At 29.7% G+C, this 27,851-nt stretch overlaps 3 protein-coding genes across 4 annotated transcripts in view; 2 read left to right on the top strand and 1 right to left on the bottom strand.

Moving 5' to 3' along the window:
* LOC128396387 (trafficking protein particle complex subunit 13-like) overlaps positions 1-27,851 on the top strand; it is a 110,715-nt gene that overhangs the window by 56,888 nt on the left and 25,976 nt on the right. The gene's annotated exons all lie outside the window — the stretch shown is intronic.
* LOC128396382 (glutamate receptor ionotropic, kainate 2-like) lies at positions 356-4,646 on the top strand. Its single transcript, XM_053356948.1, has 13 exons — positions 356-632; positions 697-843; positions 909-1,190; positions 1,250-1,440; positions 1,505-1,558; positions 1,641-1,802; positions 2,038-2,193; positions 2,280-2,384; positions 2,444-2,557; positions 2,625-3,202; positions 3,272-3,470; positions 3,537-4,055; positions 4,115-4,646. The coding sequence occupies exons 1-13, from the start codon at positions 551-553 to the stop codon at positions 4,313-4,315; spliced, it is 2,790 nt and encodes a 929-aa protein (XP_053212923.1). The 5' UTR covers positions 356-550; the 3' UTR covers positions 4,316-4,646.
* Positions 6,591-27,805, bottom strand: LOC128396388 (putative uncharacterized protein DDB_G0277255). Of its 2 annotated transcripts, none has more exons than XM_053356957.1 (3): positions 27,362-27,805; positions 8,820-9,070; positions 6,591-8,410 (listed from the first exon to the last, which is right to left on the bottom strand). In XM_053356957.1, exons 2-3 carry the CDS (start codon positions 8,913-8,915, stop codon positions 7,307-7,309), a joined length of 1,200 nt encoding a protein of 399 aa, XP_053212932.1. In that variant the 5' UTR covers positions 8,916-9,070; positions 27,362-27,805; the 3' UTR covers positions 6,591-7,306. The 2 variants fall into 2 exon arrangements, with proteins under 2 accessions (XP_053212932.1, XP_053212933.1); XM_053356958.1 differs by having other exon boundaries at positions 6,591-8,405.

The following is a 27,851-nucleotide window of genomic DNA, read 5'->3' as shown; positions in this document are numbered from 1 at the left end:
TTATTCATTCTCAGATTCAAAGTATTGGTAATTACAAATACTTTGAATCGAATGCATCTTTGCATAGTCAATGAAATGAAAGGATCGAAGTTGAGAATCGGAAATGTGATTCAACCTGAAAACAAGAAGCAAATGTGCTTCCATCTCAATGATCGCATAGAAAATCACGAACCTGCCTTTCGACTCAGCTGCGAACTTAATTACTTGAAACTAGGAAAAAGTAAACGACAATTAACCCATGGCAAGAGATAATTCTAATTGAGCAATAATCATTTTGTAAGAACGAGAAAAGGCAAAATGCCAAGAAATATAAAAAGACAGAAATAATCATGAGAATCTTTCTTCTTGTTTACATGATATTTCCACGAAATCGGATCAGATCTCTTTTCTCATTTTTTTTATCTAATTCATTAAATCTTCATTAATTTATTAAAAATGTTAAAATTTGACAAAAATTGAGATCAGCCAATTAAATCAACTTCTCAACAATCGCATCGAAAGTAATTTTCAGTCGTGTTTCAACTCACATCTCTGATATCAAATATTCAAGATGAACTTAATTTTTATCTGTGGCTTCATTTTTCATATGATAAGTTTAACTACCTCCGACTTACCTGACACAATTAAAATCGGTAAGTATCACATTTTAATTATCTTTTCTTTTCATCTGATTTATGGTTATCAATCATTAACCAGGAGCCATTATTAGACCTGGAGACGATGATTTAGAGTTAGCATTTAAACACGCGGTTTGGATCAACAATATTGGTCTTCAAGGGTCAAAGATTGAAGCTCATGTTGAACATGTCGACCTCAGTGACAGTTTGAGCACTGCAAATGCAGGTAATTAGCACCATTTAATGTGACATTTCAATATTTTAAATTTGTTCTGTCAATTTGTCAATCAGCTTGTCGTTTGTTAGATTCTGGTGTTTGGGCCATTATTTATCCATATTCGGGTGTAAATGCTTGGATAATCAGATCGATAACTGACCGACTTGGTGTTCCTTTACTTCACACAGCACCGGATTATCCTTACACAATTAAATCATTCGTCCATCAACCATATATACCAGATTATTCAATTTCTCTTTATCCTGATCTCAAGAAGATGAACAAAGCCATTTTAGATTATGTTGTTGATAACAGTGAATGGAAATCATTCAGTTTAATATTTGACTCTAATGAAAGTAAGTCTGTTTGAGATTTTGTGATTCATCATTAATTGCTAACGATTTGATTGCAACAGATTTAATTAAGATCAAAGATGCTCTGGCGATGACCACAAAATATGAGAATAGCTTGTTGATCAAAGTGAGAGAATATAAATTTGAACAATCAAATCCGCCAGAAACTTTATTCAAAAGTGTCATGAAAAATCGTGACTCAAATTTCATCGTCAGTGTGAATAGCGAAAATTATGAGATTGTCCTAGAGAAGGTTCGTTCATCAACTATTTCTCAATACTCTGAGTTCTAATTGTTAGTTTACTATTAAATTTTAGCTTAAATCATTTTCCCTGCTCGATTTTTACTACAGTTACATGTTTAACGATTTGGTAAGTGTTACGAATTAATATTCAATAGAATAGAATATTTGATTACATGTTCTAATATTTTTAAATTTCATTCTTTTATCAGGATTTACAATTTTGGAATCTGAGTGATCCTGAACTAATCGCTTTCAATATCACGGGATTTAGAATGTTCGATGCGTTTGATGGAAGAATCAAAATGCGTTATAATGCCCAAGAATGGAAAACTGGTCGATATGATTCTTCGACAGAGGAAGTCAAATTAACGGTAATAATTAATGTTGATCAAAATTTCGACTGCAATTTGAAAATTATGATAAAAATGGAGATAATGAGACTCACTATGACAGTAGCTTATTCTTACTAATGAAAGAGCAGAATTAGTTTGAATTATAATCAGTTAAACAAGAACAATTTTCCCCGCTCTTTGTTTTTGGTAAGAATAGAAAAAGGTTATTTCAAGTCAACTTTCTTTTTGTTGATCGTACTTTTTGATTGTACAGGTTGACAAAGCTTTGATCTACGATGCTGTTGCTTTATTTACTCGATCTCTTGTCGGATTGTCCGAGATAACTGATCAAATCTTTGCTCCATCAGTTTCATGTGGTCTCAATGATACCTGGATTTTAGGTTCATCGTTGGTCAATCAAATGAAAAAGGTTAGTTTTTGTCTTCAAATTTGCTAAACTTATGAGTTTAAATGAGTTATTGTACTTGAGCTGTAACAGTAACTTTTCATCAACAGGTTGGGGTGACAGGATTAACTGGATTATTAACTTTTGATGAACAAGGTTATCGAGAAAAATTATTCTTATCAATAATCCGACTCAAAGAAGGTCAATGGTTGGAGGTGAGTTTTGAAGCGAATGGATTACGAATCAATAGCTAATCGTTAAATTTTATTTGCAGATTGGTTCATGGAGTTCGGATTCTGGGATCAATATAACCACTGAAGTTCAAGCAGAAGAAAAAAGTGCTATTGAGTATTTGAAAACAACAAAACTGAAGTTAATTGTTGTTGAGGTAACAGATTAATTATTTCTTTCGATTAACAGACAAATGGATTGATTTCAATTTTCTTTCTATTCAGAATATCCCTTATGTAATGAAGAAGCCCGATTATGTAAATATCACTGGCGATGAATTTGATAAATATGAAGGATTTTGTATCGATTTGCTTAGACAAATACAAGAAGATCTTTTAATTTCTGGTTATGAATTAACTATTTACACAGGAAAAGGTTACGGAAGTAAAAATAAAAAGAACGGAACTTGGTCTGGATTAATTGGTGAAATGTTGGATAAAAATCATGATCTGGCTACAACAGACTTGACGATTACCCACGAAAGACAAACGGGTGTTGACTTTACGATTCCATTTATCACTCTGGGAATATCGATTTTACATAGTAAACCTCGAGCTCCGCCTTTGAACCTTTGGGCTTTTCTCGATCCTTTTTCGCTCGAAGTTTGGTTATACACCGCAACGGCTTTTATCGGTGTCAGTCTTTTAATGTATATTGTTGCTCGATTGAGTCCGAATGAATGGCTTAATGATCATCCATGTGACGGTGAACCAGAAGAGTTGACGAATACATTTTCAATTGGAAATTGTTTGTGGTTCAGTTTAGGATCTATTATGCAACAAGGCTCAGATTTGGGTCCAAAGTGAGTTAATTGGTTAATTTTAGTAGCAATCTATTGATCTTATTTCATCAATTTTCTTTTCTTTGGTAGGTCAATTTCAACTCGATTAGTGGCTTCAGCTTGGTCTTTTTTCACTCTGATTATGGTCTCTTCTTATACTGCTAATTTAGCTGCTTTTCTTACAGTCGCAAGAATGGAAGCTCCGATTGAAAATGCTGAAGATCTTGCGATGCAATCGAAAGTTGCTTATGGCTGCTTGAAAACGGGGTCAACGAAGAAGTTTTTCCAGGTACAGTGAATTTACATAACCGATCGTATTCGCTCATTGGAGTAATTCTCTTTTCTCACCGATTAGAATTCAACATACACTACCTACCAGCGCATGTATGCATTCATGGAATCAGGTGACCCTCCCGTTTATACAGAGACGAACACTGATGGGGTGCGTCGAGTGCTCAAGGGAAATTATGCCTTCCTAATGGAATCACTATCAATAATGTATAATGTAAATCGTTATTGTAATTTAACTCAAGTTGGTGAACTTTTAGATCAAAAAGGTTATGGAATCGCCATGAGACCAGGATCGCCCTTTAGAACCATTTTTTCTAATGAGATTCTCAGGCTTCAAGAACAAGGTCGTATTGATGCACTGAGAAAAACTTGGTTCGAAGATTATCCAAATGAGATTCGAGCTTTGGAGAGCCCAGAAGAAGCAGAGTGTCCACCCGAAGTTCTTGATTCAGCAACAAGTGCTCTGGATGTTGCTAATGTGGGTGGTGTTTTTATCGTATTAGTCTGTGGAATAGCGATTGGCGCTTTGTTCGTGGGGATTGAGTTCGTTTGGAAGGCGAAAAAAGTTTCTCGTCATGAAAGGGTAAGTTTTTAATTGAAAAGGTCAATTTTTAATTAACTATTGTAAATCACTTGTTTCAGGAACATACGTTCAGGATGATGGTGAAAACTCTTTGGGACATTTGCAAAGGCAGAAACACAACATTCATTGAATTTCGTAAAAAGTCAACTTCTGATGGGACTCAAAGTATCGGAACGGAAATGGGACAACGTGGTAATCGAATTAACAACGTTAGTCGACAAGTTTCCAAAGTGGAAAGTAACAGAATATCTAACGGCTGAAAATCGAACTTTCTTATTAAAATTTGATACGAAAATTAAATCACAAGAACGATAATCCAATTCAATAAAATTAAGATATTTAAAAAAAGAAATAAATTATCATAAAAAAATGAAGATGAACAGGTAACTCCTTCTTCAAGTCTCTTCCTTTGAGATTCCAGATTAATACATCAAATATCAGCTTCCATTCAATAAAAGTGAAACGATAATAATTACGAAAGATAAATACACTTATTTAGAAAATAATAGCACAACAATTAACTAATATAAAGATTCGAAGACTAATTGATGAAAGAAGCAAAACTAATTTACAAATGAACAAATTACAAAATATTTGTTTCGTTTTATTTGTTATCATCGACGATAATGTAAATAAATGTCCACCATTATCACCGAATCGTCAACAATGTTGGACTCTGATGGAAGATCTTGATGAAGAAGATGATTATGAAACTCATTTGACCCATCAGAAGATGAAGATGGATTGAACAATAGATCTGATCAACAGGTATAATACAAGATTCGCCTTAAACAATCAGCTGAGAACCATAATTCAGAATAAACTAAGATCATCACAAGAATATCCTTAATATGCTTAATTGTGATCAAACTATCCAATTAACTTAAACTGTTATCCTTTAATTTTTATTTAATAATATCCTTTGTTACTCAGCCGTGAGTTTGTACTTTTATTTGATTCATTTGAGCATCTTGATTGATAAAAGCAAATTAATAGATAGAAATATAGAGTTGGTAATGTTAAATTTATCTAATCAATCGTTGTGATTAAGTTAATTTTTGCCAAAGATACGCAAATGATTTAAAAAAAACTCAAACTCAATTTTCGCGGCTGTTTACATACACTTTTATTATCATTTATTGTTCAATCATATTCGCCTGACCAGATTAATTTAATCTCAATAAACTTTTTTGTTTCTGTTTTCATTGGACTCAAACTTATTTCCTATGATGGTTGAACCTTGCAGGTTAATTTCATGAGAATCCATTTGATATAATTAACTCGTTTACAATCAAATTAACGTTTTATTATGTCTTTTAGTCTTGTTTTGTAGTTACAATTTCTTGTTAAGTTGTTTATCTCTTCGAGAATGAATCCATTCTTTGATTGTTATTAAAGTTCCGTTAATTTCTTCGATAAATTGACGTGATTTAGATGAGATCTTTTCCATCTCTTTGAGTAGACAAGAATTTATATCGGGTGGCTCAGGTGGTTCTTCGAATGGCAAAACGCCAAATCTTTTTTGTTCTTTTTCCGATTGGGTTTTTGGGCTTTCGAGTTCAGAATCTTTGGAGGTTCCATCTTTATCGATAATAGTGTTATCCTCATGGTTTATCTTAATGTATTGAAGAGGCTCGTAAATTTTTCCTGCAATCAATTCAAAAGAATCTTCGAATATTTTCGGCGAAACTTCACCAATTTCGAGGGACCATGTTTCGAAACCTTCTTTTTCCATTGGAACACTTTGGTACTTATTTTATCACAGTTTAAAAGAAATTACGATTGAATACATGGAAAAGAGAAAAGGATACACATAAGACGAAGTCGCCGTAAAAATGAGCGCTGGAAAGAAAAGCTTCCCTTTTATAGAGTTTCCATTTCCTCGAAATCATCTTTAGAGTTAAACTTTTCCCCATTAGAATTAATTCTTCTTCAGCGCGAAAGAAATTTAATCTCAACTATTTTGGAATAGATTCAAATTAGTGAAGTCAAACAAGCGAATTTAAATTAATCAACTTATCGTTTTAAACCATTTATTGATTTATCGAAAAAAAGATAAATTGTTGATAATTAAGCAGTTTGATCTGTTTCTTTTATTAGATTATGTTGATTGTTAAGGTTTCGAATTTTCGAGATAATCACAATTCGTCATTAATTGTTGAAAATTCTTTTATTGATTTCACATGGAAGGTTCATCTTCGAAACGAAAACTTCTCGCTTATGTGCCCTTCGCTCAACCGAATCCTTAGATCCGCTTAAAAGTGTGATTAAATCAATTTAGCAATCAAGGGGATTAAATTTTGGATATTTGGTATTGTTTAATCCTTTAGTATTGCAGTGAATTAACTTAATGGTGATTAGTTAGAAGCAGAATTGAAATGATTTAACAAAAACGAAGGAAAAATTTCTCGTCCAATCAATTAAACTGATTGAGAATTCATCTGAAACATAGTACATGATATAATTATTATAATTAAGAGGAATTGAAAAGATTAACAATTTAATAATTTAATGGAAATAAACAATTATCGATGGTTAGATTTTTTCTAATGCAAACTAATTACTTAGATTAATATGAGCTCAATATTATTGATTGATTTTTATTAACATAATTTTGATTCATTGTGATTAAAGGGAATGCACCAAATGAATAATTTAAATAATTAAGGAATTAACTAGAATGAATCTGGAAGATGATTAAATTAATTGATCAATGGGAATGATTGCAATGATGATCTAGTTAATTGTTCAGTTTCAAAATGTGATTGTTAATCATTAAACTAGAATGTCTATTATTATGATAAGTAATGTTGGTTTATGTGTGTCAGTGAGTGATTACAGTTTGATGATTATATTAGTTGAGATGATGAAGCTGAAGTGATTAATGGTGATTTGGTAAATTGTTAACAATTGAAATCTGTCTTTGAGATTTTTCATCATTCAATTATTTGTTTTCCTGGTTAAACTGTAATTCACTGAGATGAATACGTTGTTACATGTATACGGTTGTCAAGGGATTAATCATAAAAACACACGTTAATCATAATGATAATGATGATGATGATGATGATAATGAAGAGGTTGTTGATTAGGACGATGATGATGATGATGATGATGATGTGACGATGGAAACAATTAAACTAATGGCAAATGATTACTGGCAAAGCAGCAAATTAATAGGATTCATTATGATGATTTAAAAGTAATAAAAAACAGGAAACTTAAATTAATTAGTTAAAATGATCAAATTGTTAAAGATCATCAGAAAAATTGAGAATCGTTTTATGATCTAAAGATGGCTCAAGTTTACCGTTAGTTAGCAAATTATCGTCAGCAAGTAAACCAGAAAAACAATTAACCAACTTTGATTGTGATGATCCTTTAAATACATTGAGAAGACTTATATCTCCAACATTAACACCAATTTGATCATCAACATCATTCAAATCAGTTTCATTTACAATACTTGAATTAAATGATTCAATGGCCATTCCATTCACCATTGATTGTTGTTGTTGTTGTTGTTCAGGGTGATTTTCATGATCATTATTATTATTATTATTGTTTGTTGTTGCTGTTTCAATCTTGTAATCAGCTGAATTGGTTATTATTGCAAGTTCATTCTTAACAATAGCTTGACATTCAATGAGTCCATTGTTGTTGGCATCCTGACTTCCATCTGATGGATCAGGTGATTGAACAAGTCCCTTGTAAGGCAATTGCTCACCTCTCATCTCACAGACAACATTGGTCAGCGCCATGATGTAGTTCTTGGCTAATGTAAGTGTTTCAATTTTAGATAATTTCCTTTCCAATCTAACATGAGGAATAACTTCTCGAAGAGATTGAAAAGCATCATTGAGACTATGCATTCGTTGGCGTTCTCGTTCATTTGATTCTAGTCGACGTAAATTACGTTCACGAGCTGAAACTGTTGATTTTCTACGACGACCTTGACTGTTATGTGAATAAGTATTCGAGGATGAACCATTCATATAGTTGGTTGGCTCAATAGGAGATAAACGGTTTCTCTTACGAGCTCTGTCAACATCATCTCCCATTGAACTCGAATCATCTGTTGATTCACTTGCATCAGCCACTGAATGCTCATAATCATCGACTCTATTCATTGTTAAATTATTTGATTGGTTAATATTATTATTTGAATCAAGATTACTACTCACACTACAATTACTACTTATGCTACTGTTACTACTGTTGCTATAATTACTATTTATGTTGCTACTGCTACTTGAATTCACTGAATTAATGTTAGCTTTTGATTTACTTTGATTCACTGATTCAATATTAGAATCGCCGTTTCCTCGACGTTTTCTCATTAGTCTTAGACTTTTCTGGTAATCAGTGATTATCGAGAAAATAATAGCCAGTGGTCAGTGTTTACAGTATTCAAGAAACAATGTTTTACATCATAGGTGATAGTTCAATGGGAGATAATTTTCCATGATAAAAACCAGAGAATAGATGAAAAGTTCGAAGAAAAAAATTGGCATCAGACAAATGGTTTTTTTTTCGATATGATGATTATTATTGTTTATGATGTGTCCATGTTGTTGATTTGTTTGTAGTTCATCAATAAAATGGTTAATATCATGACCAGAATAGAAGAGAAAGAGAAAAAGAAAAAGAAAGTCAATTAGTAAAAGTTATTACTCTATTATCAAATGAAATTGTTCCGCAGTCATGATGATGATGATTTCCATCAATTTAATCAGTTGATTGTACATAATCAACTGTCCATACCTCTAATTGAGTTTGCTGTTCCCTCCAGATACTAACACCGCCAAGAGGGTTACCAGGCTCTTCAGTTTGTCCAGAGATAATCTTTCTTGATTTCATATTTCTGATTATTCTTTAATTATCAAGTTATTAAGTTGATTGTTTACTATTTCCAATCCTGATCTTGCCAATTTTCTTGCAAAATGTTGACTGTTTTTCTGACCAAGAAGATATATAAAAGTTCCGGTCAGATTTGATTCGATTAACTTGTTATTCTGTGAGAATAGATAAAAACAATAACACAATTAGTTGATGATGATGATTATATTTTTCTCTTTCATTTTATATCATGTATTAGTTGATTTCATAGAATTGTGATCATTCAAACTGCTTGTAAAGCTCATCTCTTGTGATGACCTTTGTCATGAAGATAATGATTATTACTTTAGCACCAATAATGTCAATTCAACTGAAGCCAATAGATTTTATTATGATGACCATTAATGGTCAAGGTTTGCAATTGTCCATTAAAAGGTTTCACCAAATTAGTGTGACCATAAAGATGACCATTCAGTTGATAATTGATTTTAGAGTCTCTATATTCACACAGTAATCACTTTACAGATTTTGATTAACATGTTCAAATATCTCTGATTGTTCAACTAAACAAATCAAATTAAATGAAACAATGAGACAGATACTTAATCAAATCTTTTAATCATTCAAGTCACATGACGAGACTTGAAAAGGTTATCAAATATATTACTTAATAAACCGATAGCGATTTAATCTGATAACCTCTGACCTCTCGGTCTCAGTTAACTCGAGACATTTCATTGACTTGAAGAAAAGGCAAACTTGACACAGAATCTAATTTATTGAATAAACTGATATCTTTTTCTAATCCCTTAGAATTACAAATAATTTCTGATTACTGCATGAGAATTGTTGATTTTCAGGAGATGAAACAATATGAATTTAGATAGAATCGATGAATTTAAAACTAATATATTAGCATTGAACATTTTAAATATTTAGATGATTAATTTAAAGATACTATCAGAATTAAATAGATTTCAGAAATTTCTATTAATAGAAGTGAGTAAATAATTGAGGAGGAACAAGTAGTTCTGATGTCTGATTAAGAGGAAACAAAATGAATAATTGAAATTAAATCAAAATTAATGCCCATGTTTTCATGAGGTTATTTCAATTACAATGTTATTATAATAATAACTGAACAGTTGATTAATTATTGTATCGGCTCACTGATTTATCAATTTTCAGCAAATGAAAAACATTGAGTTTGATTAATGCTCATGTTCATGTAATGTGTTTAAAAAGGATTAGTGAATCAGATCAACATGAGATTATCTTGAAATTTGATGCAAGTTTCAATTTCAATAGCATTTTCATATCATGGGGATTAATCCATCTAATCGCCTGGTTGATTCTTTTATAAAACCTCGTTCATGGGAAAACATGATTGGAAATTGAACTTACACCAGACGACTAATTAATAATTGAATCAATTGACTGAATCAATAATCAAGTCTATTGACAATTTCAACTAAAGTCTTTTAAGACAATTAATCAATCGATCAATTGATTGGTCCGTAACTTTAACCTTTAATTTTAGTTAAACTTTGATTTGATAATCAATTTAACTTTAATTTTTGATTATTTTGTCCATCTACGAGTAACATGAAACCATAATAATTTAAAATGGCGGAAGTGAATCACTGATCGTAAATTGAAATATACTAACCATTAAGCTTACAGAAAATATCATTAGGACGTTATCGTTAACCTTTTATTGTGCTCAATCTAATCTCATGATAGATTCATGCTGAGAATTAGATATAACCTTTTCCCGATCACAATTCATTCCTGATAAGTTGATAAAGTCAAATGTAAATACAAATATGTTTGTAGTTTTTACTTTTCATCTTTATCCTAATTCAATTTGATCATCACAATCATTTCAATCACACATTTAGTTATAGAAAAGAAAAAAAAATCTAATAATATTCAGGTAACAATCAATTTCAATCAAATTTTCAATCTAACTCTGTGTAGTTCTGTGTGATTATGGTGATGAGATAATGATAATATACATTATTGATGATGCAAGTACAATGAGTATTAATGATGATAATGATATTAAGATGGTTGAAGAAGTAAAAAACAGTCAAGTTACTATCAGATTGATCAATTTAATCAATTTAATCTGAATAAATTCAATCACAATCGTGACCAATCAAATTATTGCAAAAGACACATTTAAAAAACGAGAAGAAGTTAATTATTTGTGCAAATTAACAGTTTATCTTGATAATAAAGTGTTGATAATCAATGGATCATGGAGATGAGTCAAACAATTGAGTTGTTTCCATTAAGATAGAAGATGGTTGGATTGTATTTGTGAGCGAGTGTGATGAAGATGAAACAAAGAATTGATGAGAGTAAATAAAAGAGATAAATTAAAAGAGAAAACAAGATAATCTAATGAATGAGAGAAAAATAATGACTGCGAGAGAGAGAGAGAGAGAGATAAAAGTGAAACGAATCAATTGATAATATGATCGAATGTGCATCCAGAGTATTTATAGTTGATTCGAAAGTTTCAAAATAAGAAAGAATGATGAAGATTGAGATGAGGATAAAGATGATTAGAGAGATGAGTGGGAATTAGCATCGTAAGGCTAATTTACCAATAGAATTGACCAGAAAAAGTAAATGCAAAAGACTTGAGACTAAGCAATAAACTTTTCATTCAGTGCATTAGCTCATCAATTATCTTGTAGCATTTACATGGGATCTTATTGTTGTGATACTCTAATACTATCAATGAGCAATTGACAGGAATCGAGCTTAAGATGATAAGATGATAACATGATAACAGATACTTGGAATATCCCAAAAGGTATAAATCCAATATTATGTATCTAATTATGGCGAACAAACAATCAGACAGACTACTAATGATACATTTAACAAGTAAGCGAAGGGTTAACAAGAATCAACATAATCCATTGAATTGGAATCATCTCATGTTTTCCTTTAGTCTTCACTTTCACTTTACTTTTCCATTTCTCTTCAATTCTCATTCTGCTTTCAGAAGAGAAATGGTACGAATGCTGAGTAGAGAATTGAATTTTTATACCTGATACTTTGATCGTTCTTGAATCTGTTTCCGGATTGATCTTATTCGTGAATACATGAAACTTCAATGATATGAAAAATATTTTCATTCCAATCCCCATGAGACAAATAATAATGCGAATATATTTATCTTCATGTTCATCGTCAATGATTCCATCGAATGTTTTTCTCATTTATCATCAACTTTTTTACTTTTTCATGTTAATTCTCTTCTTCTTATCATCTTATTTGGAACACTTTTTTTCTTCATCAATATCATCTCCTTCTCTTCCTCATCCTTCTCTTATCTTCCTCCTACTTTCGATCCCTTTATCATCACTTTTTCTACTCATAGACATACTAAGCAGCCATTCATCTTGTTTTAATTGAATATTCATATCTTTTTATTACAAACTAATCTAATAGAATTAAGATTAATAACCAATTTAGTTTATCGTAATTTAATTTCTTGTATTCGTGTCAAAAAAACTCTTATAAAACTTACATTCTAATCAACAATCAATTATTAATACTAATCAAGTGCTCTCGGTGATTAATATTACATTGATTGGCGTAATTTAATCATTCAATTAATTAGATTGAGCAGTTTCAAGATCAAGTGAAAATTTTTGCACGAAACTGAAATTTAAATGTTATGGTTTAACTTTCAATTGTTTTACACTTAATGTAAACTTGGTAATTGTTATCAATTAACAGACATTGAGATTGACTGAGATGATTAGATGGTGAATTTTGAGCAAATAATCAACGGAAATCACTGCAATTAAAAAAACCTAGAAAATCAAAAGTGAAAAGAAAAACATAAATTAGGTTAACATTCATTTCCTCACAGGATACATATTGTTTTCATGAGAGTTAATTATTTACTATTATCTTGTTTCTCCTTTAACTGTATCATTTATTGAGGGATAATTGATTTCCTTCAAATTAATTGTTATCATATCACAATAGAAACGACAGAATAGCTTTTTCTTGATCGCAAAGAGCCAAGAAGTTGATTACAATTTGAACAGAACCAATTGTATCAACCAAATGTACGAGACATTTACAGGTAACTTGCCTTATATGTGATATGAATACAATTTTGTTGATATTAAGATCAAACGAAATGTAAACAAAAAAATGTCAATTCGATAAAGTTTCTTGATGAGCTTATTTCGAGTGATAAACATGATAACCAGATAACCCGGAAATTAGATTATACCGATGGTTTCTGTATGTTTAACTTATTAAATGTATTACAAGTCGTAACTGTTTTCATGGTTTAATGACAATCAACAAAAGCTGCAAATGCCATAAGAAAAAAAAAGTGTTAACTTGAAGGTTTTCATTAAGAATTAATAAGTTCAATTGAACAAACATGTTACAATCAAGTCACGTGCAATAGAGGAAAAGGAAATATAATAGAGAAGATTATAAGAAATACTCAATGGATAACATGATAATAGTATTTGAATAACTTGTTGCTGTTCCTCTCAATCACCTCAACTTCTTTCTTCACTTTTACATGTCAATAGGATGAAGAAACTTATTGACAAAGAACATTAAGTTTCGTTCTGTGTTAATATCCATCTTTCCATCTCTTTTGACAATATCATCATAAATTTCCATCTTCTTTTTCATATCATTTGACCATCGGGCGAAAATAATCTCAAGTCTATTGAAATATTATGACAACAAACAGAGTAAATAAGAGGCTGAAAAATTAACTGGACATGAGAATGATTTTGGTCCACCTTAAATTGGTTCAATTGCTGTTGACAGGTAAATATCTCATGTTAATTATAACTTTAATTTGTGTTTACATTGCCGTAACCTGTTAATCAACAGTTTCAACCTTTACAATTTAATTGACTTTCAAATGCTAAGAAAAGGTCTGAGATTCAGTCTTTGCTTCACCGAGAGAATTGAGGTAATTATCAGAATGGTGGGTGATGTTTCTAAGTCTAATGAGAGTTGGCAAATTCTGCTAATTAATCAATAGATTTTCATTGGAAATCCTTAATCAACTTACTATTCGTTGATGAGTTTTTAATCTGATTAAACTTTGCATCATTCAACCAGTGATATTATTAGAAATTGAATTATCATTTTTTTTCTCTGTCAAATAATTTTGAAATTTTCATCCCTCGTTTCGATCATGATTGCAATGAAGATTCTGTTGTTGATTCGTATCTCTTGTTACTTCATGAAGCAATAATCAAGTCGTAATCATGTCCTAGGTTAGAATCTAAGAATTAAAGTTAATCAGATTTACGGAAAGAATCTGAAAAGTAAAATCTCTTCTAGAAGTTCAAGTGATTTAAGAAAATTAATTTTAAGACTTCAATTCAATTGTTCAATAAATGAAATTTGTAATACGATTGTTGTTACATGAAAACAATTAAATGCTACTAATTCAATGGTGTAGCTTAGGTTTAACCTGAAGTGATATTGACAAAGTTTCTGGTCATTTTAAGCTCATCAAACTGATTGTCAACAATAAAAATTGATTGACATTCACCATTAAGTTTTATTGTCTCGAAATGATTAAATGATAAGCCACACTTTAAATAGCCTCCGGCTAATCAGCAAGTTCACATTCAATCTTGAGACTTTTATTATTAACTTTTGCTCTTCAAACATTGTAAACTTTCAATATCACAATTAAATGATTTGATTAGCCAAAGTGAAAGTTTTAATCAATTAACTTTCTTATTTCAGACATTTAAGAACAATTAATTGTCAAATTGATCTCATTCAAATTCTTATCCGGTCATTTACCGTTTCTATTAACTAAATTTCTTAGTCCCAAATGTACTAATCAGATATTAAGATCATGTCAATAAATATTTACTCTTTTCCAGTGAAACTCAATCACGGAAGGTCATCCCTCCAAAATTGGTCAACTTGACTTATACTTGACCATAGTCTTAATCAACACTTATAATCTAATCAATAGTTGAAATCTTCATTAGTGATATAATTATTTACTGATAAGATTAACAAGTAAGATGTGAGTAAAGTTGTTGATCCAATGCAATGTTCAGTCAATCTCAATCTAATTAACCGATACCACGAATAAGTATCAATGAGAAATAGATTAATTTGCCTTTTCATCTCAATAAGGATACAGTTGATTTGTTAATCAATCTTGTTTAAGATTAAATATTTGCATCAATTTGTACTTGAATGGATTATGGTCAAAGAAATTAAGATTTAGATGTGTATCAAGTAATTAGATCATATCGATGGTCACAATAAATGAGATGAGAATTAGTGTTAGCCCCATAAGAATTAGAAATTGAATCAAACCAGTTAAAAGTTTGATATGAATCAAATTTAGATTGATAATTAAAGAACATTTCAATTTGATAAAAATCTGTTTAAAAAAACAATAAACATAAATCAAAATCTCTGAAACGATGAGATAGAACAATAAATAATTACAATTGAATATAAAACACACAATGAAAAAGACAATTAACTCGATTATTTATTCAATTATAACATTTTAATGATAATATTTCATCTTGGTGTTAATGTAACCAGCATTTTGTGAGCATCATTAGTATTCAAGGTTATTCATTCTTATTACACCTTTTCGAATGAACAATCAAATAAATTGATGATAATACGCAATTTATGTTGATCACCAGAGACAAATGTTAATTCAAACATAATGAAAAGAGAGATGCATCATAACTATTAAGAAATAATCTGCAAAAACTACAATGGTTACTTTTCGTGTATCCGATGAGTGATAATAAACACTAATCATTATCAAGACTAAGAGCTTGTGATATATGATTAGTATTACACTTTTTTCACTTTTCTGCTTAAATTATTGGTAATTAAGCAAAAGAAACGACATAAAATTATCAGAATTAAAGTAAATCCACAAGAAATTAATGAAAAACATAATTGTTATATCCTAATGATGCTATTAAATTAAAATATAAGAGATAAATCAATTACTATTAATATCATGTCTTATAATCCTCAGGTAGCTGAGAGTTAAATCATTTTGAGAAGTATTTTGAATTTTTAAACATGTATGAAAATATAACGGTAAACATGATAAAGTTGGAAAGTTGGAAAGGTAATCCAATCAAGGTGAGAAATACAAATGAATCAGAATGAAGTAAATTCACTCCCATGTAATATAATAGAAATAACTTTCAATTACTTGATATTTTCTTCATTCTCTCCACCATAAGTTTTACTTAATTTTAAGAAAAGATTTTATGGAAAAGTAAAACTCTTTTACGTTTACTTTTACTTTTTCTTTTTCTGTAAAAAATATAATATCATTATTAGCAAGAGTGATGAGTAATCATACTGAATTAAGATGACACTAAGAATGTTTGTAAATAGAAAATTGTCCAATTTGAAAGTAGACAAAGATTCTGATGAGCTGAATTAAGGATAATGGGCTAATGTCATCAGGAAAAAAGATGAAAAATGTAAATAAAAGATGAGATGACAGGGATGATGTTGAGATAAAGGGTGAATCAGGTTAAATTAGGGCTGACATGCTGCATATAAATGGCCAATTAAATGAGCCTTTTCCACTTAACTAGAAAACATCATCAGTTTAGAGTCTTTAAATTAGCTCGTAATTAAAATGATTATAAGAACAATACAATCTATTGCTTTCTTATTTCAGTCAACTTTTTGGATTCATATTTCTGCAAATGAAATAGTAACAAAGTATAATAGTAAATGTTTCTAATGATTTTCGGGCCATTTAACTTATCATATCTCAAGTTTATATTCACATTACATTTCGGATGAGAATTGTTGGAATAATAAGTTTATTCATTTCAGTTGAAAAACTCTTAAATCCCAATGAATCTCTGCTCATAGCAGATTATTAATATTTTTCAAGTCAAGACGAATCGAGAGATTAACTATCCAAATGCAAAGCGATTAGGAAACTTGATTGGACTAAGAAAGAATACAAAACTGTAAATGATTATCGATCCTATTTAACTGCAGCACAATTGGATTTCATTTGCATTGTGATGAAATTAACTGATTTAGACGAATACAAGATTGTCCGAGTTAGAACTTTTCTCGTTTTATCTTATTATCGATTTTTTCTTTTTCATATTGCTTGTTTATTTTCTATCTTTTTTGTTTATCTTTTCCTGAGTTTTTTTTGTTCACCCAAAAGGTAAGTCTTTACCATCATCGTAATTAAAACAACTCGGTTATCATCTCGTTGGAATGAGTATCAAACAAAAGTTAAAAGGGTAAATTGAATCCTTAGAATAGCAGTTCATTGAAAATCCCTGATGAAATTAAATGTATTCATATTTAGATTTATTAATATCGTGAACTTTCATCTCATTCATTCAATCATTCAGAGAAACAATGTTGGCATTGAATCATTTAGTTTTTAAATACAACAATAAACGAAAACATAGTTTTTAATTGACTAGTGAGAAATCAGTGATTATTAGTATAGAAAGGCTCATTCTAGTAGATAGACTGCTGTTAATAATAAACATGAAACCTCAAGTTTCAGTTTCGTTCAAGAAAAAATATCTAGACAATTGCAGATTTGACACCATGGTAGACAAACGAGTCTCTTGAAGTAGCAAATAATAAACGGTAGACGAGTTAAATCATTAGCTCTTGGTAATTTAAGCCGGAATTACATTAATTTCGAATGAAAAATCTAGTTATAAGAAAAAGAGTTAACTAATGACTCAATGCAACTCAATGAGAAAAGAATATTCATAAATAATGATGCAATTTTGTGATATCTGGAAAAAGAAATAATAAAATTTGAATATTCGCACTGCGGGAGTTTTCACTCCCAGTGATCATGTGAATGGATTCATGACGTTTGAACAATGAAACTCAACGTTTGTCGGTATTTCTCTTCTAATCTGATAATATATTTTCTTTTGCATTAAGATAAATGTAAAAAACTATCAACAAACCAAAATTGTGAAAATAAAACAAAATCAAATGAATATGAAAAACGAATCATTTTGATTCTTGATTGATTTACTTTTTACCTTTCCAATAAAATGTAAGCACATTTAAGTATGAAGACAATAATAAGATTTAGATAATCAAGATGATAGAGATTGTAAACTTATCTTCCTTCTATGTTTATTCTGAACTTTTCTGTTCATCTTATCAGATTATTCTATTTACCTGTAATTTTTGTTATTCTTTTCTAACTTGGTGTGTTCTTAATATTGACGAATTGTTTTCTCAATGAACAAAAACCTCTACCAAAGGCAATTCCAACTATTCAATCGATTTAACCAGAATTATGGCTACATAACATCGAAACTTTTCATCGAATTTTAAGATTTTCATTTTGATGATTAAGATCTACAAGTAGAGAGATGGATCATCAATATTCAATTGTTTCTCATTTCTATTTTTCTTCACTCAAGTTTCCCTTTCAACAAGTTTCCATTGAAAAGGCTACATGATTCAATCCATTTCTATAATACTATGAAAAAGTTTCTCTAATCAGGTTGTCCATGAAATCCATTGGTATTTATTGACATTGTAAGGCCCCAATTCTGACTGACCAAAGCCATTTCAGTTTCCATAGAATTCAAGTTGAGTTATTGCGTTAGAAGTCAAATTTACTGGAAAGATTGAGAGAAAAAACGGAATTTTGTTGATTCTTGACCCATGCTGAAAAAAGCAATCATAATCTATGAATATACTTCATTATTTATCACAATATGAATACATATCCATCATCAGTTGCCCACACATTGAAGAGCTGCATAAAAAAGGAAGCATGTAAGAGAAAATGTTGATAAAATAAGTTGATGTAAATGAAAAAAACGATAATCTTTCAGTTACATGGAGAAAACGTTTGCGTTCTGGTTCCCACACAAATATAAATCATATTATCATGAAACAGAACCTGAAAAGTCAAGAAGTGGGAGTTGAAAGTTATCAAAGAATAAGAGTTATTATTATAACTGTTGATTAGAAAAATGTAGAGATACTTTCAGTAAATATTAGTGAAAATAGAATTTGGATAAAATGATTATTAATATTTTATTGATATTAATCAATCGCACATTTGTTACTCATCTTTACTCTTTCGATCTTCTTGTTTCTGTTTATTTTTCAATCAACTTAACCTTGGATGGAATAAGGAAGAAATATTCTAATTCTCACTCTCAATGGAAACTTTTTATTATGTTTAAAAAGGTTTGATATGATTATTGATTGTGAGGAGATGAAGATGAAAAGCGAAATATCAATAAAAGAAAAATTTGACAGACAAGGATAAACATGGAAACAAACATTTCGTAAAGAAAATATAATCATCTGAAAGTGGAGAAAATGAAAAATGTGATAACATGGAATGATAAGTTATCGAGATGCTTCGAACTATTGAAAATATCTCAGAGGAGTTTATACATTTCTCTTTCTCTTCTTATCCAACGGATCAACATGTTCTGTTTGAACCACAACAAGGATCGTGTGTCTTACAGGCAGTTATTTGCATCCATCAATTCCTGTGAGAACTATTAATCATTCAGGATAAATATTCTTTGCCATGTTAACACCTTTGGAAAAATCAACTGGTCAGCTGATGAAAAACAACAAACAAATAATTTATTATCGGCCAGTCATCAATCCTATTGCTTGTTTACTCAATTCCTGAGCCTTATTATACTTAAGGTTGACATTATCAGTTCAGTATCAGCAGAAAGATAATAAAAACTTTCAGGATAAACCAGATATAAGCTGCAGACACTTGATGGGCATGAGAATCAAAATGAGCACAACGTTTGAGTTAACATATTCAAACGGAATATAAAGGTTACTGGTTTTAATCTCAATTCTTAATCTGCAACACAAAAAAGAGATTATCTTTTCGCTATTTGTTTACACTTTATTCTAGCAACAGATTAATGTAAACACACCTTACCAATCAGCAGAGAATATCTTTTTAAATTCAAATAGAAAATTTTTGACTCATATTAAAGCACATTTGATTATATTGATTTACCATCCCTTTCTTAGTTCGGTTTCTTAGTTCGGTTTCTCAGTGTTTCTATCAAGTTCATTGAGTAAAATTGGAATGGGTGTTGGAATATCAAGCGATTTACTAATAGATGATAAGATTTACTATTCGTCAGATGTAAAAAGTATCGTGATGATTAAGAACTTTATCTAAATTAAGGCTTCTATCAAAAAAAACATCGAAAATGAAAGAAATCGACATTGAAGATAATCTAAAACATTACATATATATTGACTTCGACTGTGAACATCCCAGCGATTTGAATTGTTAATAAAAGAATATTTGATTTTGAATTCTTAAAATGACTTTTTGAGGTTCTTATGATTGAAACACTTTTCCTTTGAATCTCTTTTATCTTCTAAAATCTACTTTAGGATCGCCGAGCATCAAAATGAACTCTAAACATTTGACTCCTGTTGACAAAAACTTCACTCGAACGCTTTTTGTTTGGAGCCAAACGCTGTTTTTATTGTTCTCATTGTTCTTATTGTTTACATTTTCATGGATATTTCGGAAAAGAATGAAAAAATCTCTTCCTACGTACGTTCTGATGTAACCGTTGATTATCAAAATCTAATTCAATAAGAGGCTTATAAGATAATAGATTTAACACTCAACACTGAAAGTGAAAAATGAAAAATTCTGAATTCAGAAAAAAATGGAAATACAATTTACTCAAAGATGCTAATGTTATAATAATAGTAACATGGTTTAAATTAAGTTTAATGTGTAAATAAAATGTTAGATTAATAAAAGGGGACAAAGCGTCACATGAGATTTAAATTACATGGAAGATGAAAACTAAAATTATGGAATCCGATTCATTTACAGTTTGAGGTTTTCTTTTTTTCAGTCTCAGTGAACTGAGTTGAAATCAATTGCTAATCGTTTAGCATTCAACTTAAGGTTAGAAACTGATTAATTTTTACTTTATTATTAATAACTAAAGTCAAAGAGTCAAATGATATGAATGACTAAAAGTTAATCAACTTTCTATATTCTGCTGATTGTAAACATGAACTTTTCCACTTTGACAATATAACGAAATCTAAAAATAGGAGTTATGTCCCAAGTGAAAGTGAATAATTTTACCTTTTCTTGGCCTTTTTGTAACAATTTTTACTTCTCCATCGCTTCATCTTTAGTATTTTCACTTTTATCCATCATCAAATTGAATTAAATCTTTTTCTTCCTTCTCATCTCCCAAGAAAGTATTAAATCACTCTTATAAACGGCGAACGAGCAGCCAGTGAAACTATGAAATTTTGAGAATAAACCAGAAAAGAACAACAATTTCAATTGATCAACTGAAAGGAATCAACCTACAGGTTAAATGGATTGCTTTACTGTTTCGATTCATGAGATTTCTTCATGAAGTTACAGAGTACTTTTGATCAATTAATGATTAATTCTGTTAATTAACCATCGACATTGATCCTAATCCACCTCAGATTTGATCGCTATTATTTTTCTGTTAGATAATAGTTTGATAATCAATGTAATTGGTTTTCAATCTTATTCCATTTTTTGGCTCAACATGAAATGGTAACGAGAAACCGATTTGAACTCCAATTCGAATTTGTATTTGATGGATTTTTTCAATCTTATTTTTACTTCTTTTTCTCAATCACTCTGATTTCTTCCAATGAAATTGAATCAATAGACTGAAGATCACATTACAATCAATCTATTGCTGTATCCATTTTCCAGGTTAAATGTTCCCTCGAACAATTTATCTTATCATATCATCTCATCATCTCATCATCGTTATCAATTTTCTTCCATCATTACGATGCAAGAAAAAAAAGTTTATTATTTATCTCGTGATTAAGTTTAATCCCTTAATGAAAAAGAAAACATAATCTGTCCTCTGGTTACAAATCATTTGAATCTCTTCTTGTTCATCATTTCACTCAAAGAATTAACAAATTGTCAAGATGCTCTCAGGTAGTGATTATATCAACATGATTAATAAAAGCGAAACTCAAATTCTCACTAATACACTCACACTGTATCTCTCATCGTATTCAGCTTTTAGCAAGAGCTAAAGGCGAGGCTTTGCCAATATAAAAAGATTTGACCAAAGGTCGAAGTTGTAATAACAATAATTAATCTCATCTCTTCAATTTTTTAATTCTAAGGATGGAGGTAATATAATCATACTTTCGATGGTTATTTCATCAATTATAATTACCTTTTATCTTTGGTTTGCTGAGGAATAGCATATGTGATATATGGTTAGTTTGCTTTATTCGTTTGTGTAAACATGTAATATCACATGAAACAGATGAATAGATGCTGATAAAATTCTGGTTGAAATGATGTGATGACGAGAGCCGAGTTCTTGGTTTTCACTTCAACCCCTTGAGAATCGTGAGAATAGTTCAGAGTATTGTAACCTCGATGAGATAAGAAACTGAGACTTGTCAATATTCACAAAAAAATCATCATTCTAATAAAAATTCATCTTAATCATCCAACAATTAGTATTCTCTTTTCTTCCTCATTTGCTTTATCCCATTTTCTCGAGTTGAAACAAGTTCTTTGGTGAGAGAAAAATTATATCAACAATCTTTACGAAACATTTCTGCTATCAAAAACAGAATATTGATAAAGAACAATCCATGTAAATGTCAACATATTTTGTTTTGATTGTTTATTATCATGGTGAAAGATATTACATCTTGCACATTCACGATTATGTATCAATATCACCATGTATATTGAACAGGGAAACTTTTATAATCTTATCCACAGTATGAGGTTTACTTGTTGTTGTTTATATTGTTGCACATCTTATGAAATACTAAAGCATTAGTTGATATAAAACACTAGTTGATTGGATTGAGATAATGTGTTGATGTTTATACTTGGTCTATTTACATGATCATTGTTATTTTGTCTCTGCAATGACCTCTATCTATTGCAATTACATTGATTTGATACCAAATTATGAGCATATATTCAGTTAATAGCAGTGAAATGATAAAGAATGAGGTATGAAACTCAACAGGAGACAAGAAGAGGAAAAGAAATCGGGAATTCCAGCAGAGAAAGAGCATCAGATTGGCTCAAGTTACATGGTAATACCATTTAAGCCACAAAAGAATTTTGTTCTGGTTAGAGTTTGAAATTTATCATGCAAACTAATATTGCACCAATCAATCGATTAGATTTTGTTATATTGATGTTGAGGTTATTAAAAGTTAATCTACAACCAAACGTATCCAGTAATCGATTAAAAATAATACCGAAAAACTAATGTTACCGTTTTGTTATTTGCTAAACTTAATTTTTATTCATCGCGATTGAAAATTCAATTATTTTCCTAGTAATTTAAATCTTTTTGCTTTAATTGGCGATCTTATAACAAGATAGAATTAAATTATCAGATAAAGAAAGAGAATCAAACAAATGAACGAACTCTGTGGAAAAAAACACGGTGAACTTTTTGTCTCTTTCAGAATCAATCTCATGAAACGGAGAACTTATTTTTCCAGTACCTTGATTTCCAATCAAAATGAAAAGAAAAAGTTTCTATGAATATAACCACGAAAATTGAAATTCGATAACAATTGTTTATTGTTGATTAAGATGAACTGTGAATATTTCATCAATTGAATATTTAAACTCGTTGTTGTGTTGAATCAAATTAGATGCAAAATAATCAGAGTAAAGTTCATAAAGAATACAATTTATTGTATTGAACCATTTTTGTCAGAACTCAGACAGCACTGGAAATGCCGCTTCTCGTAATTCATTGTTAAACTAAGCGTAGTCTCAGATGAATACAATTTAATACACTGTAGTATTAATATTACTCTATTTCTCTTCATTATTGTAATCTTATTAAACTTGATTCTTGATATTGTACTTTCTGAATTTAAATCGCAACAGCAGAGTTTAGATGAGGTTTCATTCAGTTTTCTGAGTTTATTTTGATTAGACAGAAAACTTACTTTACTTTACTTTTAGATTATGATGCTGATTGTCGGTCAAAAATCATCAAGATATCAATCATGCAGATGATCTGAAGAAAGATCATCAATTCGAGTTAACCATTAATCAGTAATTATCAATGATATCTACTAAGTTAATCAATTTTTTCGATACTCTAAGTTGACCATTGATCTTAATTATCAAGAGTGTTGTTAATCTAAATTTTTTTTACGAACTATGGATATCAAGAGTCTCTACCAACTCTCTAACAAAATAAAACCTAAATAGATTGAGAGAGAGAGAGAGAGAGAGAGAGAGAGAGAGAGAGAGAGAGAGAGAGAGACGATAATTGTTACCTTCAATATTGATTAGGTTAGAAAAGGTGAAAATAATATTGTTTACCAAGATAAAATGTTCCTCATCATTCATGAAGCAGCTGAATCTTACCTGAGCTGAAAAACAAGCAGCAAATGTTAACATGGATATTCAATTGTTGCATTTGTAATAATATTAATCTGAATTACATGCAACTGTCTACCAGTATAATCAAGTTTTTTATGATCAAATATCAATTACTATTGTTGAGACTAATTAAAAATGTTTTCATGTATCGACTCATAATTATCAAATGATTAACTTCAATAAACATTCATGAACAATCAAAATCTTGTTTACAATCATATAAAAAAACATGAAATGGTTATATCACTGTTATAATTGAGAATAACTGAATTGATTAATTCATTTTCACCATTTTGATTACTAGAAAACTTGAAATTTAAAATTTATCACATCATGAATTACAAGGAGACTATTGAATTTATATTATAAACATTAGTAGATCAACAAGTTTCACTTGAAACGATTTTATCACCATGATAATACCGATAAGTTTCTCATTGTGGACCAGAGTTTTATCTGTTATTCAACCTTTTCCATTTGATATAACATTCATAGTCTTTTCAATTGTGTCTCAACAAATTCAAATAAAATACAATTCAAAGTCTAATTTATATTCAAGTGGTTCTTTTGTTATTAAAATAATCATAACATAATAGCTGGAGAAAAGTTCTAGACTAAAAACTCATAATTCTAAATCTGATTTATGTTCATTATCACAGGTTCAATTATCATGAATAAAATAACAGTTACCAGTTTCTTGGTCATTTGTAACTTTTTATTATCACCACCACAATCACTTATTAACATGGTAACTTGGTTTCATTTAATATGCAATAAAAAAAAGGCTTGTTAGTATTATAATAAATAAGCATTTTATAAACAATAGAAACTTTTTCTTGGTTCTAGTTTTCAACAATTACATGATAATCAGAAAGGCTGAAATTTCAACTTAATTACAATTAAAGTTTCAAACTATTTGGTCTGTTCTCAGTGAATTAATGTATTCTTGGGATTAAGAGGCAATGTGATGATTTGAATTATCTCATCCTCGAAATTAGCAGAGTAACGAATTTGACAATTAAATTCTTACTTCAAGTGATTTTTTCTATTGGACATTGGAAGTTTATTAATCTAAATTATGAACCATTTAAATCTAGTGGACTCTTCAAATTTAATGTCATGTTGATGACAATTGAGTAAAATTAAACTGACTTGGTAAGTTTATGATTATAATTGTTGAAAATTAAACAACATTGTGGTTCTGTAACTTATTTGTTTAAATTGAATTGAGGTGATAATCAAAATGAGCTGTTAATTGATTATAAAAATAAAGTTTAGTGGAAAAAGTGACAATAACTTTAGTTGAGTGCGAAAAAAAGTTACATGATTTTTAACAATTAACTAAATCATTAAACCTTCATGGAAGCTCAGTAAGTAGATTGAAAATTTTTCTCGATTGTCTATTCAATTAATTTGTTCTTTCTCATTCTTTTGTTTTATTTGTTCATTTGCTTTCATTTATTTAAAGAATGAGTGATTAATCAGTTAATTAATCAGTAAACTAGAAAAAAATGAGTTTATTTAATTCAATTTGAATAACAATCAACAAAAAAAGGAAGATAATTGAGGCAATTGCTTGGAGATCGGGTAAGTTTACTGTTATTTAAAGTTCAACTGGACAATTAATGATTGTAATTGATTGAAAAGAGTTGATTTAATTCAATTTAATTACGCAAGGTGATCCGTTTTCATTGTAATGATCAAGGCAATAGTTTATGAGGCAATAATCAATTAGAGATTCAAGAAAAAAGGAAACAATTACTTGCAAGTATAATTTAGATTATTACAATGATATTTAATTGTCTGATATTGATGATGATTAGATGTCAATATTGTTGAGACTTTGATTTTATCAGCCGTTAATCTAGTGACATTCAGCAATCAATTGTTTAGATTAGATTAACCGATATTTGCCTTAATTAGATTGAAAATTAGTCAATTCACTTAATTGTAGGTAATTTCAATGCTAATTAATGATCTCGATTCAAACTCTCGATGGTTTCTGATGCCAATTACTAGATTAATATTAGTATCATCTCTCAAGTAATCACCATAATTAGATTTGTTTCCTTCGCTTTCACATTTCTCTTAATACCTCATTGCCCTTTCTATTATTTACCCTTCACCTTTCAACTTTCAGGAAATATTTATGTCATTTTCACCAATTGCTGATCGTTCAGATAATTGATTAAAGTCAATTACCAAAGGCAATTGGCTGCAAATATTATCAACATTAAGATAACATTTGTTTCATTTTGATATTTTTTGTCTTAACATTTCAATGAAATGTAACATTGCATTTGTCTTCTTCAAGAAGGTCATCTAAGTGGTCAACATTTCGGTGACCTTTCAAGATGAGTTGTTTAAAGAACACGCAATTAATATTCAAAAGTAATTGATGTTAATTAAATTTCAAATCTACTCGTCGCTTTGAAAGAGCCTCGAGAAAAAGAATCACCAATGAAAACATTAGATTAACTAATTAGGATTATCAATTGTTTGCAATGAGTTTCATCAAATGATAAACTTATATTTGTGACTGTTGAATGATGATAATCACTTCCTTTCATTGTTTTGTAACATTTTCATTGGTGATTTAGACAATTAATTGATGTTAATTGTAACAACATTTTGCTATCGTGATAATCAAACCAGAAACAGTTTAATAAGTCACTGTCACAAACAAATAGTTTTTCCTGATTGGACTATCACGAAATGACAATCAACATGAAAAACTTCATTATAACAATTGGATTATTATTAGAAAACAAGAAAACGTTATTCTTATCATGATAATGAAAGATAAATGTTTCGGTGAATCTATTTAATTAGACGAACAATATTTGATTTAATTAAGATATTACATTTTCTTGTATTTTATTGTTGCCCATTAAAAGTTACTGACAGTGATTGACATACAATTGATATATGATCGAGATTCAAATCAACTTATCGATTTAACAATTAAAAACTAATTAAAACAATTGAAACTCACCAAGGGAAATTATGATGAATGATGTTTACACCTGAAGAATCAATTTGTTTAATTTTCAACGTTAACGGAAATGACGTTATAGTTAATTAAGCAACAGTTTAAGTTACGTTGATGATTATTTGTATTTCCAGGGGAAAATGAAGATGATTAGTTTCTCGTTGTTTTCGCTTTTCGATTGTTTTTTTTAGGCTTAACGTTTAATTTACTTGATTAATTAAACAAAAGTCGATTCAGTCCAAGGAATTGAGATTGGATTGAGTTGTCACTTTGATTGGAAACGCGCAAAATAAGTTTGGATTTTTGTATTACGAAAAAATGAAAGTTAATTAACTAAATTTAGATGAAATTATTATGATGTTGATTGAACAAAATAAAAAAGTAAAACTAGAGCAACAGTTCTCGATTCACTCTTTTCACAACATCAACAGGTAATACAAAAGTAACATTAAGAATCTCTAGTAAAGAATCAACTAGTTTCCATTAAATTGAA

Source organism: Panonychus citri, unplaced genomic scaffold, assembly GCF_014898815.1.
Source record: "Panonychus citri isolate SS breed McGregor unplaced genomic scaffold, ASM1489881v1 Contig00144, whole genome shotgun sequence".
Classification (NCBI taxonomy): domain Eukaryota; kingdom Metazoa; phylum Arthropoda; class Arachnida; order Trombidiformes; family Tetranychidae; genus Panonychus; species Panonychus citri.
Note: the sequence above shows the minus strand (reverse complement) of the source record. Positions and strands in the feature narration are given on the sequence as shown.

Coding starts and splice junctions, on each gene's coding strand:
- LOC128396382 (XM_053356948.1), top strand. CDS start 551: ATGAACTTAATTTTTATCTGTGGCTTCATTTTTCATATGATAAGTTTA. Junction 844..908: donor TTTGAGCACTGCAAATGCAG/GTAATTAGCACC, acceptor TTTGTCAATCAG/CTTGTCGTTTGTTAGATTCT. Junction 2,194..2,279: donor TGGTCAATCAAATGAAAAAG/GTTAGTTTTTGT, acceptor TTTCATCAACAG/GTTGGGGTGACAGGATTAAC.
- LOC128396388 (XM_053356957.1), bottom strand. CDS start 8,915: ATGAAATCAAGAAAGATTATCTCTGGACAAACTGAAGAGCCTGGTAAC. Junction 8,411..8,819: donor AACAGCAAACTCAATTAGAG/GTATGGACAGTT, acceptor ACTGATTACCAG/AAAAGTCTAAGACTAATGAG.